The sequence below is a fragment of the Corythoichthys intestinalis genome, chromosome 1, assembly GCF_030265065.1.
Source record: "Corythoichthys intestinalis isolate RoL2023-P3 chromosome 1, ASM3026506v1, whole genome shotgun sequence".
NCBI lineage: Eukaryota > Metazoa > Chordata > Actinopteri > Syngnathiformes > Syngnathidae > Corythoichthys > Corythoichthys intestinalis.
In genome coordinates, this window is record NC_080395.1 from 54193134 (window position 1) to 54212685 (window position 19552).

The 19552-nt window shown below is 39.6% G+C and overlaps 1 protein-coding gene across 1 annotated transcript in view; it reads left to right on the plus strand.

The window, feature by feature from the left end:
- Nucleotides 1-6985, plus strand: part of cdh16 (cadherin 16, KSP-cadherin) — a 40895-nt gene extending 33910 nt beyond the window's left edge. Inside the window, exons 14-16 of the mRNA XM_057830337.1 lie at nucleotides 6123-6239; nucleotides 6586-6702; nucleotides 6885-6985. Coding sequence (XP_057686320.1) covers nucleotides 6123-6239; nucleotides 6586-6702; nucleotides 6885-6985 — 335 coding nt within the window. The remainder of the gene's footprint in view (nucleotides 1-6122; nucleotides 6240-6585; nucleotides 6703-6884) is intronic.
- The last annotated feature ends 12567 nt before the right edge of the window (nucleotides 6986-19552 follow it).

Sequence of the window (19552 nt, forward strand, 5' to 3'; positions counted from 1 at the left end):
GTCCTCCTCCATTTACCAGTCTTTATAAGTAAAGGTGGCAATTATGACTTTGTGGTAACATCGTCAAAGAAATCGCCAGCTTCGTCAGGTTTCTAATCATTTATTCCATCATCAACTTGTGCATAGTGTCCACCGCAGCAAGTAAACAAAGCGAAACTAAAAAGGCTCGCTCAGCCACGCGATGCGTTCAGGTACGCCACGCAAACACATTCGCCTCATTAGAACCTGGTTTGTTACAATATTACGGGTATTATTATTAATATTGCTATTATTATATTATTATTCTTGATTTTTATTCATAATGTTTTTTTTTTGCTCTATGTAATTGATATTTGCAATAGTAACATCAATATTTATTGAGAATTTAGTGTAGGTTTTCAGGCTGTGGAATGAAATAATTGAATTATAATGTATTCCTATGGGAAAATCCTGCTCACTATACGACCATTTCAACTTACAAACAAGGTCCTGGAACCAATTAACTTCGTGTGTAGAGGTACCACTGTACTTGGTGCTTGTTTTGAATGGGGCAAAACATCTTATGCATCGCCCTTAAGGTAAAATAGATATCTTTAACAGCTAAGGAACTAAATAGGGACTCAAGCATGTTAAGCAGTGAGGAAACTTTTTGAAGTGCTACATTTGAAATTATTTTAAGATTGTTATGAAAGCAAAGAAAAGAAGACTGAGAAATAAACGTACTGATTGTTTTCTAGAATAGACTGGGCACAGTACTCACACGTCTGTCGTCAAGGAAACACCAATCTGGCCTTGTTGCTCTCCCGAAATGTAAGCTTGTTTTTGTAGGCTTTCAAATGAGACATACTGTATTTCCTTCAGATTCTTTTCACTGTAAAAGCATACAGTAAATCAGTAATAAATCAGTGCGTTGTTTATGTCTTGCCCTTGGAAGACTGTTAATTCAACTTCTTTTACCTCCTCAGTTGTGCCTATACCTACAGTGGAGAAAATAGGTATTTGAACACCCTGCTTTTTTGCAAGTTATACCACTTAGATATCATGGAGGAGTCTGAAATTTTCATCGTAGGTGCATCTCCTCTGTGAGAGATATAATCTGAAACGAAAAATCCAGAAATCACAATGCATGAGTTTTTTAATAATTTATTTGTGTGATACAGCTGCATATAAGTATTTGAACACCTGTCAATCAGCTAGAATTATGACCCTGAAAAACCTTTTACTCCACCTAATAAAAGTCCACCTCCACTACATGTATTATCCTGAATCAAATGCACTTGTTTTAAGTCGATCGCAGCATAAAAACACCTGTCAACCCCATACAATCAATAAGACTCACAGATGCAGTTGTTTGAGGTCGATAGCATCATAAAGACACCTATCGACCCCATACAATAAGTAAGACTCAAACTTCTAACATGGTCAAGACCAAAGAGTTGTCCAAAGACACAAGAGACAAAATTGTTCACCTTCGCAAGGCTGGAAAGGGCTACGGAGCAATTGCCAAGCATCTTGGTGGAAAAAAGGTCCACTGTTTGGGCAATCATTTGAAAATGGAGGAAGCAAAACATGACGGTCAATCACAATCGGAGTAGAGCCCCATATAAGATATCACCTCGTCGGGTCTCAATGATCCCAAGAAAGGCGAGGAATCAGCCCAGGACTACACGACAGGAGTTGGTCAATGACCTGAAAAGCGCTGGGACCACTGTTTCCAAGGTTACTCTTGGTAATACACTAAGACGTCATGGTTTGAAATCATGCAAGGCACAGAATGTTCCCCTGCTTAAATAAGCACATGTCAAGGCCCGCCTTAAGTTTGCCTGTGACCATTTGGATGATGCAAAGGAGTCATGGGAGCAAGTTTTGTGGTCAGGTGAGAGTAAAATAGAACTTTTTGGTCCAATAATTCCACTAACCATGTTTGGAAGAAGAAGAATGATGTGTACTATCTCAAGAACACCATCCCTACTGTGAAGCATGAGGGTGGTAGTTTCATGTTTTGGGGATGTTTTTCTGCGCATGGGACAGGACGAGTGCACTGCAATAAAGAGAGGATGACTGGGGCTCTGTATTGTATGATTTTGGGTAACAACCTCCTTCCTTCAGTCAGAGCATTGAAGATGGATCGTGCCTGGGTCTTCCTTTTCTTTTTTTTTTTTTTTTTTTTTTTTTTTTTTTTTTTAACCTGTCCTGTTCAGCTGTTTGACACAGAGAATAGAAGTCTAAGTGCCCGGGTTGTCTGAACAGTTTTAATGTTTCACATTGAGAGTCTGATATACTCCCATTGTGATCATTCAAAATTCCTTTTTATTATGACAAAGCAGTGAACAGTAAGGGATTATGGGGGGACAGAAGAAAAGCAACACAAGAGAAGAAAGAAAAGAAACACATACACAAACAACAACAAGAAATACATAGAACATCTAGACTAATTATTAATACGCTGGTGCCATCGTCAGCGAGATGTATTTCCGATTTACACCATGTGGGGGCCTACTGGCCAGTGAAAGAGGGGGACGGGGGTGGGGGTGTCTATAAGCTAAGTGATTGAAAGAGGTAGAGTGTACACAAATCAGTTCTGTGATCTCGAACCCAGTAATCATGTGAATCTCTTATGAATGTAAGCCCATTGGTGCATGGGTCTTCCAACATGACAATGACCCAAAGCACACAGCCAGGAAAACCCAGAAGGAGCTCCGTAAGAAGCATAACAAGATTCTTGCATGGCCTAGCCGGTCTCCAACCTAAATCCAGTAGAAAACCTTCTGAGGGAGCTCAAATTCCGTGTTTCCTAGCGACAACCCAGAAACCTGACTGATACAGTGCCTTGCAAAAGTATTCGGCCCCCTTGAACCTTGCAACCTTTCGCCACATTTCAGGCTTCAAACATAAAGATATAACATTTTAATTTTTTGTCAAGAATCAACAACAAGTAGGACACAATCGTGAAGTGGAACAACATTTATTGGATAATTTAAACTTTTTTAACAAATAAAAAACTGAAAAGTGGGGCGTGCAATATTATTCGGCCCCCTTGCGTTAATACTTTGTAGCGCCACCTTTTGCTCCAATTACAGCTGCAAGTCGCTTGGGGTATGTTTCTATCAGTTTTGCACATCGAGAGACTGACATTCTTGCCCATTCTTCCTTGCAAAACAGCTGGAGCTCAGTGAGGTTGGATGGAGAGTGTTTGTGAACAGCAGTCTTCAGCTCTTTCCACAGATTCTCGATTGGATTCAGGTCTGGACTTTGACTTGGCCATTCTAACACCTGGATACGTTTATTTTTGAACCATTCCATTGTAGATTTGGCTTTATGTTTTGGATCATTGTCCTGTTGGAAGATAAATCTCCGTCCCAGTATCAGGTCTTGTGCAGATACCAACAGGTTTTCTTCCAGAATGTTCCTGTATTTGGCTGCATCCATCTTCCCGTCAATTTTAACCATCTTCCCTGTCCTGCTGAAGAAAAGCAGGCCCAAACCATGATGCTGCCACCACCATGTTTGACAGTGGGGATGGTGTGTTCAGGGTGATGAGCTGTGTTGCTTTTACGCCAAACATATCGTTTTGCATTGTGGCCAAAAAGTTCAATTTTGGTTTCATCTGACCAGAGCACCTTCTTCCACATGTTTGGTGTGTCTCCCAGGTGGCTTGTGGCAAACTTTAAACGAGACTTTTTATGGATATCTTTGAGGAATGGCTTTCTTCTTGTCACTCTTCCATAAAGGCCAGATTTGTGCAGTGTACGACTGATTGTTGTCCTATGGACAGACTCTCCCACCTCAGCTGTAGATCTCTGCAGTTCATCCAGAGTGATCATGGGCCTCTTGGCTGCATCTCTGATCAGTTTTCTCCTTGTTTGAGGAAAAAGTTTGGAAGGACGGCCGGGTCTTGGTAGATTTGCAGTGGTCTGATGCTCCTTCCATTTCAATATGATGGCTTGCACAGTGCTCCTTGAGATGTTTAAAGCTTGGGAAATCTTTTTGTATCCAAATCCGGCTTTAAACTTCTCCACAACAGTATCTCGGACCTGCCTGGTGTGTTCCTTGGTTTTCATAATGCTCTCTGCACTTTAAACAGAACCCTGAGGCTATCACAGTGCAGGTGCATTTATACGGAGACTTGATTACACACAGGTGGATTCTATTTATCATCATCGGTCATTTAGGACAACATTGGATCATTCAGAGATCCTCACTGAACTTCTGGAGTGAGTTTGCTGCACTGAAAGTAAAGGGGCCGAATAATATTGCACACCCCACTTTTCAGTTTTTTATTTGTTAAAAAAGTTTAAATTATCCAATAAATGTTGTTCCACTTCACGATTGTGTCCCACTTGTTGTTGATTCTTGACAAAAAAATTAAATTTCATATCTTTATGTTTGAAGCCTGAAATGTGGCGAAAGGTCGCAAGGTTCAAGGGGGCCGAATACTTTTGCAAGGCACTGTAGGTGGGCCAGCATCCCTCTTGCAGTGTGTGCAAACGTGGTGAAATACTACAGGAAACGTTTGACCTCTGTAATTGCAAACAAAGGCTACTGTACCAAATATTAACATTCGTTTTCTCCGGTGTTCAAATAATTATTTGCAGCTGTATGTATCACACAAATAAATCGTTAAAAAATCACACATTGTGATTTCTGGATTTTCTTTTAAGATTTTCTTTCTCACAGTGGAATATGCAGCTCTGACGAAAATTTCAGACTCCTCATGATTTCTAAGTGGAAGAACTTGCAAAATAGCAGGGTGTTCAAATACTTATTTTCTTCACTGTACACATCAAGCAACACCGCTAAACCTAATTGTACTAGACAATTGCAAACAAATTTAGAGTTGGAAAGTCAGACCCATGCACCTGATGATTGACCCTCACAACCACAAATAATAAGCATTTTTTTTCCCAATATCAAGTGCAAAATGGGAGTGGACACCATCATCTTATTCTATTGACACCTTTATCACATGGACACAAGCAGTGGTGCTGTGAATATAACATTTCTGGATTTCTCCAGAGCTTTCAACACAATTCATCTTCTGCTACTCAAGGGAAACTTGGCAGAGATCTATGTTATTCCCCACCTCGTCACATGAAGTACTGATTTTGAGACATGAAAACCTCAATATCTGAAGTTAGGATATTGTAGGCTTAACACTGCAGGTACAGGAGCACCTAAGGAGTCTGTGCTCCTTCTAGTTCTCCGAGCTCTACTATGTACAGGAGATTGTGGATCACACCGTCATTGTGGGTAGTATCAGTAGGAGCAGGACAAAATGCTGAATAAGGACTTAGCCATACTGTGTGACTCCAATTACCTCTACTAAGACAGAAGAAACCTGACAATGCGGGGAATGTACTGGTGTCTGGTTTTCATCTTCTGCTTTCCCTCCTGCTGTTTGCTGTTCCCCTTGCTGTTGGTAATGATTGAGCTCACCTGTAATTAGTACTTGCAACCTAACTGCGTAATGTCTTTGGCGTCATCACTAGATTGTGAGGAATATTGCTAAAAGTATTGCACTCTTCTATCAATGCTTGCTGGGTTTTTTTTTTTGTGCATGTCCGAGTGCCCATTGATGCAAAAGAGGCGCCACATTTGTCTGATTATCCATCGTGGTGAGAAGTAATGACTCATCCATTCTATATAGAAAGGTTTTAATGCAATTAACCTTTATCATTGTAAAAGCTCACAATACAAACCTGCAGAGTGAAGCAACATACAAACAGCATGTAAAGTGCTGCACAGCTCTTGTTGTTTAACTGGCAAATGGAACATGAAGGAGGATGGTTGTAAGGTGTAAGTGAAAGAAGCTTGGATAAGGGTTCAAACAAGTTGGTAAACACTTCTCTTTACAGGGCTCGTCTCACGTCATACAGCCGGCTGTATATTTTGAACTGATTTGTACAGATAAGATAAAGAGCCCTACTCCAGCACACTCCACAAAAGTGTATGAGTGTTGTGTCACTGGTAAAAGGTAAATGGGTTTATAGGGGATACAGACGTTTTCAGTGTCAGTGTGCGTAACTGGTTGTCAGCAAGCCGCAATCAGTCCTATGCAATTGGATTTTTTTCAATTCAACACACAGTAAAAAGCATGTCACACTTGCATTTTTAAAAAAATATATATATATTTTACTTTTCAGATACTCATACCAACTTATCCCTGAATACACCATACTTGGCCCCTGAGGTTTACACGGTGCCCTTCACTATCTCTGATAGCAGCTCTCCTCCCAGAAGCACCTTCATAAACTTACCAGGTAAAAAACAGATTTCTGCTGAATAAAATAGTGGTAAGAAAAACGTAAACAACAATCAAACAAGATATGTACTGTATATGTACAGTATATACACAATGTACATAAAAAACACCCAAGCACACGCACGCCACACTCATGTATATTTACTGTATGCTCAGTATGTACAGTATGCATGTCTATAGAGCATAAAGTGAGAACAACTACATATTCTATTTATATGACTTCTAAAGAAAGGTCATTAAATCCTGCCCATTCCATGTATTATAACGTGTAAGCCTGTCTCTAACCCGAACGGCTGTTGTGCTGTGTGCAGCGATGACTGAGTTGTTTTGTCCTGTTCTCTTAGTGACAGTATGTCCTTGCAACATCAGGGGGAACTGCAAAATTGCAGCAAAGCAGCTGCAGGGCATGCCAACTATCCAGTCTGCAGTAGGCATCCTGCTGGGCACGTTTGCTGTCATAGGTCAGTATTCATTATGCATGCACATTGACAGCTAAAATCTCATTTATTGACAGAGACACTGTTGACAGATCGTTGATGCTTTACCCGGTCTGCGAATTTACTGTAATGTGACATTATATTGTTTTTTATCACCAGTTTTATTTATTTTGTGGCTGTTTGTTTTGTTTTTGTTTTTTAATCAGGGACTATCCTCGTTGTTGTGTTTGTGCGACTGTCCTACCAAAACCCCAAGCAGCCAAGCAACACAAACCAGGAAAGAGTTCCTCTTAAATTGTCTATCTGAACGTGGTGATTATCATCCAACGTAGTGATTCGAGCATTGTTTCTGAAAATGATGCAGTATATCCAATGTTCATCAGAGTATACGCGATGTAAAAACTATGTTTAGGGCTTAGGTTTTCCTGTATTTGGGATAGTATGATGTTTATTATCATGTTTCGTTGTTTAGACATGTGCCTACATTTTACTACAAGTAGTCTTTATCAATAGTCACTTTATCAAAACTTTATCAGTATCTTGTAAACTTGATAAATTGCTGTAAATCAGTAGTCGTTAGGGTATGTGGAACTGAGGGGATCCAAATGCAGACACCGGCACAACAGACTGTGATCAAGAAACGTTTATTGTTGTCAGAATCTAGCTGGGGGAATTCAGATTGGCAAGAAGCAAACAAGACTCATGGAAGCCTTGAGGATACAACGTGAGCCAGGAATCCTTGACAAAATTTAAGCAAGGCGTGATGCAACTGACAGCGGAACTAGACGAGTTGATCTGGCGACGAGGTGAGGCATCCATTGGCCAATAAAGGTGATAGCCTGCACCTGTGGCCACCTCACACGTCTGACGTCCAACATGTAAATTTGATAAAACATGCACACCTGCTTGAAGTGACAAAGGTCTCAGGAGGGAGGGGCAAAAGCCCTAACAGTACTCAGATTAAAATAAAATTAGATTTAGATTTTTTTCTAGGGTCTCTCAAATTAACAAATTTATACAAGAAGTAAGCGGTAGTACTTTGTCACAATCCTAGTTTAACTTGGATTTTTGGTCATTGCATTTGGTTACCTATATGTTCGTACCTTGTTAACTCATTTGCTCCCAAAACGTATAAATATGTTCTATTTTTAATTGTTTCAGTGTCCCAAAAACGTCTTTATATGCCTTTCACATTTTTTATTTTTTTTTTGACAAGAGGCATCTCTAGGTTCCGTTGCACCTAAACTGCAATGCACAATGCTCAAAACTCATCTTAAAGCAATAAAACTGGCCACTGGAGGTGCAGTAGCACATTTGTAAGAACTCATCTCGGGCCAAGAAAGGAAGTGAAGAAAAATAGTCAGGAAATGGAAATCGGAGGGATCTTGTGAAGACGCGTGAGAATTTGAGAAAAATGTGGAGAACGATTGGAAAAAAACGCAAACGAAACTGGAGGAGTGTTTTGAAAAGAAAACGAAACCGTCGTCAAAGAAGGATTAAAAAAAAAAAAAATCTATCTTGATAAGACGGACAGTGACGGCCACAACTGCGTCAGGTTCTACACGCGTTCTGGGGAGCTCACGTTGCGTTACTCCTGAGCCCGAGGTTGAAACCAACGATGAAGATGAAGAAAAAAGTGAGACCGATCTTGATCCGGACTCATCAGATTACTGGGAGCCGCCTCATTCAACTGGGAGCAGCCGAGAGCCTTCCCTGTTGTTATATGCGCAAATAGTTCAACAGTTCAATAGTGTAGATATGTGTAAATAAATTGTTACTTTGTGATCAAAAGCTCTATTTGTCTTGTTATGTTATTTTGTAGAACGAAAACATTATTCAGATGTTTGGGATGTCACAAAAGCGAAAAATAGCTGTGTTAAAGTCAGTGTTTGAAATGTATGCTTTTACAAAAAGCTCAATTTCTCGTTTTTTTCATCAGAAATTGGAAAAGTGCTCAAACTAAGCTATTTTCTAATGCTGATTTCTAAAGAATGGAAAAATATATGAACTAACTTTTTTTCTGCTGAAAGAAGAGAGTCTAATCTTTCTTTTGGTGGGTTCCATGTTTATATAGCAATAGAACAGAATTTTCTGTGGTCCTTGCAAAATCAGTCAAAATCCAGTAAAACGGCCGGGAGCGAAGGGCCTTACTCCGGTGAAAATGGCTGGGAGTGAATGAATTAATGAGATTGTAAGGTGCAGTCACAGGATATGGTCTGATAAATAATACAAAACATTTGATTTTTTTATTGAAATTGGGCTGTGCCCTAGTTGAAGTGCATTATTGATGTAGCACAAGTTTCTCAAGGCATTGTATTATTACAACTCATAATACCACTGGTCTGTTGTCATCTAGTTCAGTAACTGCAGCCTGTTTAGGAACTGGCACCTTAGTGGATGGATTCAGACTCAAAGAGCTACAGCCCTGCAATAGATAGGTTGAAGTTATTAGTAAATACCCTCACCATCACCTTCTGGGTGTTGATGCTTGGGAGAGTACGTCTCACATCAGCAGTTACAGAATGAGTGGCTGCCTATTGATGGTTAAAGCTGGAGTGACAGTTGCTGCTGCATCCGCCTCCACTTTCCGCCACAGTTTAGTCACATTGCTTGGTGTGTAGTTGGCTTTAGCCACTCTGTTACTACAACTCCCTTCTGTCCTGCTAACTCGTGCATTGCACCATCATTGGGATTTATGTTCAGGATTTTTTTGTGTGTCCTGCATGATGATTGTTGTTTTGTTCCCCCCTGTATTTTTTCAATGATATAACTTCAGCAGTTTATGTTTATATTTATATGAATATATAATAAATTGACATTTTGAAATGACTGATGGAATATTCTGAAGATGATGCTCACATCACAATCGCCCATTTATGAAAGTCCATTTATATCCATAGCGGAAGTGGCCCTGAGTGAGTTGAGAGGGCAGAGGGGAATAGGACCGTTTGGAGCATGGGATCAAGTTCCAGGAAGAAATGAGCCATGGCACAGAGCGAAAAGAGGTGAAGGTTGCACACACTTCAAGCAGCCTGGAAAAAAGTGCTACAGTAATCCCTCTGTTAGGGATGGACAGTTGGACATTGACAGACATAAGCAGTGTTCATGTTTCCCAAAGTGGCTGCTCTAGTTTCCATTGCTGATTTACAGATATAATCAACCCGTCCATCTGTTCCTGCTATTGCTCTGGTTATTTTAATCTATTTTGTTAGTAGTTTCATTTTGGATACAAAGGCCATCAATAAAGATAGCGTTTCGCTTGGCTGACTTCCATGCAGCTGGTTTAGGATCAATTTCCAAATTACAATCCCGCAGATATTGACCGATGATCAGTTTAGCACTCTTTCTAATAGAATCTGTCAGGCCAGGGGGAGAGTTCTGTCTTGTCTAGGTATATTGTCGTGTCTCTTCCTGTTTTATTTTGAAGTCTCACCCACCTGTTTCCACCACTCACCCTTCCTGCTGCCTCACCTGTCTCTGATTGCGATTATCTGTTCACACTTGTGCCCTGTTCCTCATGTGCTTGAATTGTTTATCACTTCGTAGTCTTGTGCCAGTGTCTTCGCTCTTCATTGCCTTTACAGCCCAACTCTATAGTCACAAGAATTCCACAGAAAGTCGTAAGTTTGTTTATAGTGTTCTGCCTCAGTTTGTTGTTATTCAAGTCAGTATGCATCTCGCCCAATGCAATCTTCTGATATGCTTGCAAGCATGGCCAGAAATGGAGTTGTTTTTCACAGAAAACTGCTGATAGTTTCGCCTCAGATATTCATGGACTTTTAACTGCCAACGTAGCAAGGCTCATGACCTATTTTACAAGATCTGCAAGAAGAGTTAATCACCAAACGTTCCAGACATACCTCACCTGTACAGTACAGTTGTGGTCAAAAGTTTACATACACTTGTGAGAAACATAATGTCATGGCTCTCTTGAGTTTCCAGTTATTTCTACAACTCTGATTTTTCTCCGATAGAGTGATTGGAACAGATACTTCTTTGTCACAAAAAACATTCATGAAGTTTGGTTCTTTTATGACTTTATTATGGGTTAACAGAAAAAGTGATCAAATCTGCTGGGTCAAAAATATACATACATGGATCTGAAAAAGCGAATCATTGACTTGAACAAGTCAGGAAAGTCACTTGGAGCCATTTCAAAGCAGCTGCTGGTCCCAAGAGCAAAAGTGCAAACAATTGTTTGTAAGTATAAAGTGCATGGCACTGTTTTGTCATTGCCACGATCAGGAAGAAAACGCAAGCTATCACCTGCTGCTGAGAGAAAATTGGTCAGGAGGGTGAAGATTCAACCGAGAATCACCAAAAAGCAGATCTGCCAAGAATTAGAAGCTGCTGGAACACAGGTGTCAGTGTCCACAGTCAAGCGTGTTTTGCATCTCCATGGACTGAGAGTTTGCTGCTGATCACATGGACAAAGATAAGACCTTCTGGAGGAAAGTTCTGTGGTCAGACGAAACAAAAATCGAGCTGTTTGGCCACAATGCCCAGCAATATGTTTGGAGGAGAAAAGGTGAGGCCTTTAACCCCAAGTACATCATGCCTACCGTCAAGCACAGTGTTGGTAGTATTATGCTGTGGGGCTGTTTTGCTGCCAATGGAACTGGTGCTTTACAGAGAGTAAATGGGATAATGAAGAAGGAGGATTACCTTCAGATTCTTCAAGATAACCTAACGTCATCAGGACAATGACCCCAAACACACATCAAAAGTGGTAATGGAATGGCTAAATCAGGCTAGAATTAAGGTTTTCCAATGGCCTTCCCAAAGTCCTGACTTAAACCCCATTGAGAACTTGTGGACAATGCTGAAGAAACAAGTCCATGTCAGAAAGCCATCAAATTTAACTGAACTGCACCAATTCTGTCAAGAGGAGTGGTCAAAGATTCAACCAGAAGCGTGCCAGAAGCTTGTGGATGGCTACCAAAAGCGCCTAATTGAAGTGAAAATGGCCAAGGGACATGTTACCAAATATTAGCGCTGCTGTATGTATATTTTTGACCCAGCAGATTTGATCACTTTTTTCTGTTCACCCATAATAAAGTCATAAAAGAACCAAACTTCATGAATGTTTTTGTGACAAAGAAGTATCTGTTCCAATCACTCTATCAGAGAAAAATCAGAGTTGTAGAAATAACTGGAAACTCAAGAGAGCCATGACATTATGTTCTTCACAAGTGTATGTAAACTTTTGACCACAACTGTATATGAGGAAGGCCGAGCGCTCTGTTTAGTGTGCATTTTTCCATACAGCCTGTCCTGTAGCTAAGTGCACCCCGAAATTTCTGAAATTAAAACTGCGCAGTATTGATATCTTGTCTCCAGTCTTCATTTAACAATCCAGTCTAGCCATCACACCCGAATTGAAAACGAACATGCAGAGGACCTGAAAGACTGCCTCCAACATTATTTAGTGCTTCGAGGAAGCTTCTTTGTTTCTGGTTGTATCATTTTGTTTCTGCACACGTTTTTTTCCTCCTTCTGGAGTGGCCTTAGTTTGTTCCCGCCACAGAGCATCTACGTCAATAAAAACTGAATTCTGCATCTTAGTCTGCTCCATTTTTTCTGTGTGACACTATCGCATTTATTTTTGTTCCCATCACTATACGAAACTGGTATAGATAGATGATCATAGAATTTGGAACTGACTACTGATCAATTTCGTACAATGCAAAAATTGATCATTTTCCGACACCCATGATGATCTCTCATGGCAGAATAGTATGCCAATGCACCCTGCTTGGTAATAATTCGTTTTGGCTGCATTTTATCTAATGGTCTAAGAGACTAGGAATTTACCATTTATGCTAATCATGACACATAACGGAGTACTGCTACTTGAGAGCAGAAAAAAAAATAATGAACCTCTGTGGTTAGACAAGGTTTGTACAAAATGGTTGACTGGATGGATATAGAATACAGGTGTATCTGTCAGCCCCCCCCCAACACACACACAGCTGCAACATACAGTAATTAACCTTGGCAGATATGTACCAAAACAAAAGGCTTCAGGAATTCAGGAAAATTGTTTTTAATTAAAATTAAAAGTTATGATGATCGTTTTTCAAGAAAAAAATAAAATAATCACAAAGGGAAAAAATTTTTTTGAGGAAAATGCAATCTTTTGCATCATTTTAAAAAATCCTAATAGCCGAGTAGCTTCTAGCATATTATAGGACTGTATAGGATTTGAAACAATAACATCAGTGTCCAGCTCCACCCTTCATTGTTGAAGTCATAAACATGCATGTGAGTCCCATTGAATATTTTAAATTTTCCAGCGGTAAGAATGTAAATTATTGCGTGTCTGTATGTGCCATTTGATTGGGTGGTTCAGTTTGTAATCTACTTCACAATCCAAAATTAGATAGAATTAACATGAATTCGCTGCTGGCATTATGAAGAAAAGCAGTGCAAAAAAAATTGGATGGATGGATGGATGGATGGATGGATGGATGGATGGATGGATGGATGGATGGATGGATGGATGGATGGATGGATGGATGGATGGATGGATGGATGGATGGATGGATGGATGGATGGATGGATGGATGGATGGATGGATGGATGGATGGATGGATGGATGGATGGATGGATGGATGGATGGATGGATGGATGGATGGATGGATGGATGGATGGATGGATATATAACCCCGTGTCATATGTAACAATTCAAAACTAAAAATATGTATCCGCACCTAGCTAAAATATCTGCAGTCTGCAGCTGGAGGTTGCTAGGCAACAAGTGTGAACAATAGTCATCTTAACGTCCTTCCGTGAGTTAGGAAAAAAAAGTTTGTTTTCTTCACTTAGTGGTGTTACATAAACGTCTTATTGTCTTTTAATTAATACCTCTGTTCATAGACTGACCTTACGTCACGTTTTACTTGCGCTACAAACAAAAGCAGTTGCCATGACGAATAGAAGTGTCTGTTTTTTCTTGACACCAAACAGATAAAAACCTCCCTCCTGTAAAAGGTTGAAAACATTAATATTTTCCCTTTGAACATTCTAGGGTTTTTCACCGTATCTCTTTCTTTTAGTCAATCATAACCAAGTTGCCTGCAATTACTGTTACGGAGGATGAGGTTTAAAGGTTGTACACATGACTGACAAATGTATTCTGTAGCAGGATCACTGTTCTAAAAATGCACCCAATTCACATTATTTTGACTGAATTACAATGGCTGTCCACTCAACAATTAATGCGAGCTTCAGGTAAAATACTTAATGGAGGTATATAAGGAGTTATAGAGTGATATTATTTTTAAAGAATGAGCTACATCTATCAACTGACACCATACATATTCAGTGTGTGTGTGTGTACATCTTTTTAACCTGGTCACATAAGACATTTTTTAAATAGTGTAAAAAATATTTTACTAGTGCACCATTTTTCGTAAGAGTGTAACTTTAAACAATATTTTTGTAGAATTAAAGTGTTTACTTTATACCGTACATTTCCATAAACTTGTTTAAATCCTGCAGGTCTGTGACATTCAACCCTCAAAAAAAAAAAAAAAAAAAAAAAATGCCCTTGAAAAGAAAAATGCTTTAAAAGAAAGCAGACAAGAAAATAGGCAATTATGGTCCTGAATATGCATTCTCTGCGTGATAGTGTAATTTTGTTGAAAACGGTTTGAACTGCTTGACAAAAGAAACAGTCATCCAACACAGTATGTGCGTCACTCGTGCTATTTCAGGCACTTTTGCTGTAATCTTCCAGGAATAAATGAAAGTAAAAGGAAAATGGGCTGTATCATTTCTTTGTTGAAGTTCTACCAAATTACCTCCAATTAGAGTCAGATCATAGGGTAATTTAAATGACCTGTTTGATCACACTCATTGGAACAATGGTGGAAGAAGCACAGTTGCCTAGTAGCTTTAACGGTCAAGCTCTCCTGTGTGTAATACAAGTGGAACAGTCCGGTTGCAATAAATTCAATGCACTGAGACTGCTAGAAATAGTATATAGAAAACTTCTAAAGCAGAAATATTGACTTTTTGGGGGGGAGGGGGGTGGGGGTCATCTCTTAAAGTGACAATTCATTTACACTAGTCTGTAACACACTCACATATTAAGACATGGAAGTATGGGTTCGTCATTTGGATAATATTTAAAGAAAGATAAATCTGATATGTATCTCTCTTACAGCAAAATATATTAGAAAATATATCAAGTCTTCAACTGATGCCTTAGTGCCAGACTCCCTTATCCCACCTACATCCTCTACAAGCACTGACACATTTCCATGTTGGCGCAAGCACGTGTATGACAGCTCTATTCACACATTTTGGCTAAGGATTATGAATGGCAACAATTAGTAATTTTTTACTGTCCTACAAAAATATTTAACACATAAAAAGTAACAGCTAGAATGAGACATAATTCTTCCCACATTTTTCACAAGAGTGGCTTCATCTTGAGATGAGAATTACAGAATGAAGGCCGTCGCCCCTTCCTACACTTGCCACACAAAAGCAGTACAGCTCCTCTCACTTAGCAGTGAGCACAAGATGATAAAGGTGACCTTTAGCATCAGTCATCAACTAATTCTTGAGTGAATAGAGACCTGTACTTCTTGAGTGTGCAAACTTGCTCTTAAATAATGTAGACCCGAGAATTGTTTGAGGTGAACTCCGTATGCTTTACTATCCCTTATACAAAAAAATAAATAAATAAATAAATAAATAAATAAATAAAATACTTGTTTGACAACTTTGGCCAAGAGGCACTGTATAGCCTGAACTGGCCGCAAATCAATCAGAGGGTACTTATCAACAGCCACCCAAACTTGCAACAAACCCAAAGTATGGGTAATTTTAGGTTTAATTAACTTAAATACACATTTATTTTTTGAAATGTGAGTACCCCATAAGCACAGAACTTGCTAGAAAAAGTATTTTCCTTGGAATGCACAGTGGCATTCTGTGTATGAAGTAGATTTAAAGTGCATGTGACAAAATAAGAAAAAATCTTAAATAGCATTATTATGTGAATTAAAATCATATTTTGAGACGATTCGACTATACAACAATTTAGCAACGCGCAGATGACGAGAAATGAGTCGTCTTATCTGCCGTTTAGCTCCTTCTGTCATTGTAGCACTCCGGCGCCTCCATTTGGGTGATGACGTCAGCAGAGTAGCGATTTCAGCAGATTTAGAATTCAGCCCAATGGAGGAGGAAGATTCAGAACGAGAAAAATGCGACAGAGAGCAGACTGCAAAATGTCATCATTGCTTTTATCTCTCTACTCCAATATTTTTACAGGATATTCTTTGTATCTAAGTATTTTTTCCCAATTGCTAAATAAATTGTATGATCATGACAAATAAGTCTTGTGCTAAATGATATATGAAACATCAAAAATGCACTGATTCAGTACGACGGGGCTAAATTACTGCATAATGGTCAAAACTGTCAACTTTTTAACCCTCCTGAACAGTATTTTATGCCACCGGATGCGAACTCAAACCGAGCAGCTCTTCCAAGTCTCTTCCTCGCCTTTTGAACATGAAAAATCACACAAAACCACCCCGACTTATGTCACACACAGAGGCCGCGGTGATTGTCTTCACCGATCGGCCAGCCCACAAGCCCAAACAGAGGGTAACGCTCTCTCGGCGGGCACACGAAGAGGGCCGAGAGTGGTTGAAGTCTCTACACAATCGAGAACCACAGACGAAATCGGGGGGCTCCCCGGCCCCAAGCCAAGGATAGCACTCTCTCAGCGGGCACACAAAGAGGGCTGAGAGATTTGGAAGTCTCTACACAATTGAGAACTATAGACAAGAGCGTCAGCTGAGGGAGGAGGCCACTCTCGCCTTCTCGTTGGACAGAAAGCATTGTCACACACAAAATGCAACCCACCTCATTATTAAAACATGCACCATGATCCCAGTATTTGATATAATATAACACACGTAGCTTACCGTAATTTCCCGAATATAAGGCGCACCTGTGTATAATGCGCACCCCAAATTTACTTGTAAAATCTAGGGGAAATTATTGTACCCATTTATAACGCGCACCCTAATTTTAGCACCAATAAATAGAAGAATACAAGAAAACAGCTCGTGTACAGATACAGAAATGTCAATATACTGAATGGTGAAACACAGCACAAGCATAGCATATTGGTAGTTCGAAACATTACCATAAACTGACAATATTTACAGTAATAATATGATTTGACAACTTCTCCAACATACCAGAATATAGGAGAAAACAAAACAGATGTGACTTTGCTTTTACAGGCTGCTGTATAACTTGCTTGTTTCATCATGATGAATAAATGTTTCTTCCATGGATCGATGCGGTAAAATGAAAGTGAGAACGTAAGTCGAAAATCCGCGAGCGCTCATCGCTGTCGACACCACAGTAACAATAGGAACTATTGTTATTTGGGTTTGAGTTTCCCGAGGGACAGATATAGTTGACTGACACACACAGGAAGTCTGTTGTTGCGTTTGTTATGGTCCGAGTTGCGGAGCTGCAATAAACGTTGACTCAAATGAGTTCATGAAACTAAATTCTGTGCTTTATGAAGAGTGAAAAAAAACGGAATTTAACACAGACGAAATCATTCGGCCAATCACAGTGAAGTATTACCGAAACAAAATGGTGACGTCACGTACCGTAATGGTCGGCAACGGACTGCGCATACGTTTCTTCAACACAACGTGGTGTGTCAATAAAAAAAATCGGTTTGGATATATATATAATATACATATATTGCTGTCTCCATCCATGTACCCGTTTATAATGCGCACCATGATTTTACATGTTGATTTTGGGGGGAAAAAAATGCGCGTTATATTCGGGAAATTACGGTACTCACTTCCTCATCCGTCCAATGGTCACTCCATTGTCATACTTGTTTTGACCATTCTTCGTGATGAACAGGATCTTTCTGAAACTCAGAATGGCTCATACCACTCCCCATGGTGTAGCAACAAATCCCCATGGTGTAGCAACAAAAGCCTGCAGCACTTTTTTTTTTTAATCCAATTCACTTAATTTATACTTTTCAGAAAATTCAGTAAATCAAGTCCTGAAAAATTTGTACAGATTTGACCAAAAACGTACTGTTCCACCAAAATTTATCAAACATCAACAAACAACATTTATTTCCAATAGCCCCATTCATTTTGGATGGGGGGGAAATGACCGGGTGTAGTCAGGAGGTGACCTGCAAATGGCCCAAAAAAAAACTACAGTAAGCGACGAAGAAATGCCCTAAAATCATCATGAAACGATCCAAAATGTACAGGAAGGGAACTTGGAATCCCCCAAAATGGGCAGGAAGGACCCAAAATCAACGCATGGCCCGCGATTGACAAGGATTGATATCCATTTGATTTAAAATGGGAGGACAAAGTATGAATGCTTATCTTTCGGTGCCATTGAGTAAACAATTAAGTGGCCTGAAAATTCTCCAATATCAAATAGAAGTGACCGAAAATGTATAGTAAGTGATCCATGGTAGAGCAAAGCCTTTCAGTCCTGATCAGCAGTCCTGATCCAATAAAATCACAAGAAGGTTTTCAAATAAAACAAAAACTCAATGTCGAACACAGTGGTGAGCAACTGTGTTCTATTGTACTGTGTTTAAAAGATGGTTACTAGGTGGTTGTTGTGTTTTCTAACACATTAAAACAATATATTTCCTGTTTCAAAGCTTCATGCGATAAAAAGTAAACATAACAAAGTATAGTTAAGTGGACACAATGACATAATAATGAAATAAATCCCCAGTTATTTACAGCTTTTATGTAACAGTGTTAGGAGTTTAGTTCAGTTAGAATAATGGCAGTCATAGTTTGACCAAAATGCACGCTTAAACTCTAATTAGATGGAAAGAATCTGAGGGGAAGAATTACCATGCTTTTAGCTCAGCAGCTGTTATGCCGTTTGTTTTTCAAAGTGATGCAGACTGACCAGCATGGAGGCCCACTGATTACAGTTTTTACTGGACAGTGCTTTCCAACATGGGGCCAAGGCTTTGTCACACATGTGACCTAATGAACAGTGACTGGAAAGCCTTGCAAGTGGTGCTGTCAACACCGGGACATAAATAAAGCTAAAGATAGGGCAACGTGGCTTCAGACCAGCCTTCTGGTCAGTCGCAGTCTTTTTATAGAATCACTCTGATTTATAAAAGGCTAACACGAGCTATTTTTACCCAACGGGCCTGGGGGATAGTGATCTTGGAAACTTGTGATGCTTTTGCAAGCATGACTGACCCTTCTGACTTAAACGTGTTGGTGTGGTGGCTTGTATGAGTCGCGACAGATAGCAGATGAGGCACAACCCTGTGATGTCCTGGAGAACATCCAAGAGAGGAGATGGACATGAGTCTCTCCTTAAAGTTGATTATTAAGACATCGATTTCCACCGCCATCGTCTGTATATGAGTTAGAGGGTATTATAACTGAAGAATGTCTTAAAATTCCTGTGGAAACAATTCACAAGTTGTATAAATCAATACCTCAGAGAACTGAGGCTGTTATTGCCACAAAAGGTGTGCCTATACCATATTAGATTAGTTTTTTGTTGATTTTTTAAAGGTGTTTCCATTATTTTGTCCACCCCCCAGTAGATGCTTGTCAAATACATTTTGCCGAATCATTCTTACAAAAACGACACATACAAAAATAAAAGCATAACCCACTTGGAAGAAGTAATCGGTCTACTTCTAACCTTGCTCAAAATATTTCCAGGAAGCAATCAAAGTTGATACACATCAAATACACCCCCCCCCCATCCCCCCCACTCCAAAAATTGCATCAACTTCATTATTCTTGCTAAAATACCAAATCTGCATATTGCCATCATTTTTTTTCTAAAGATGAGA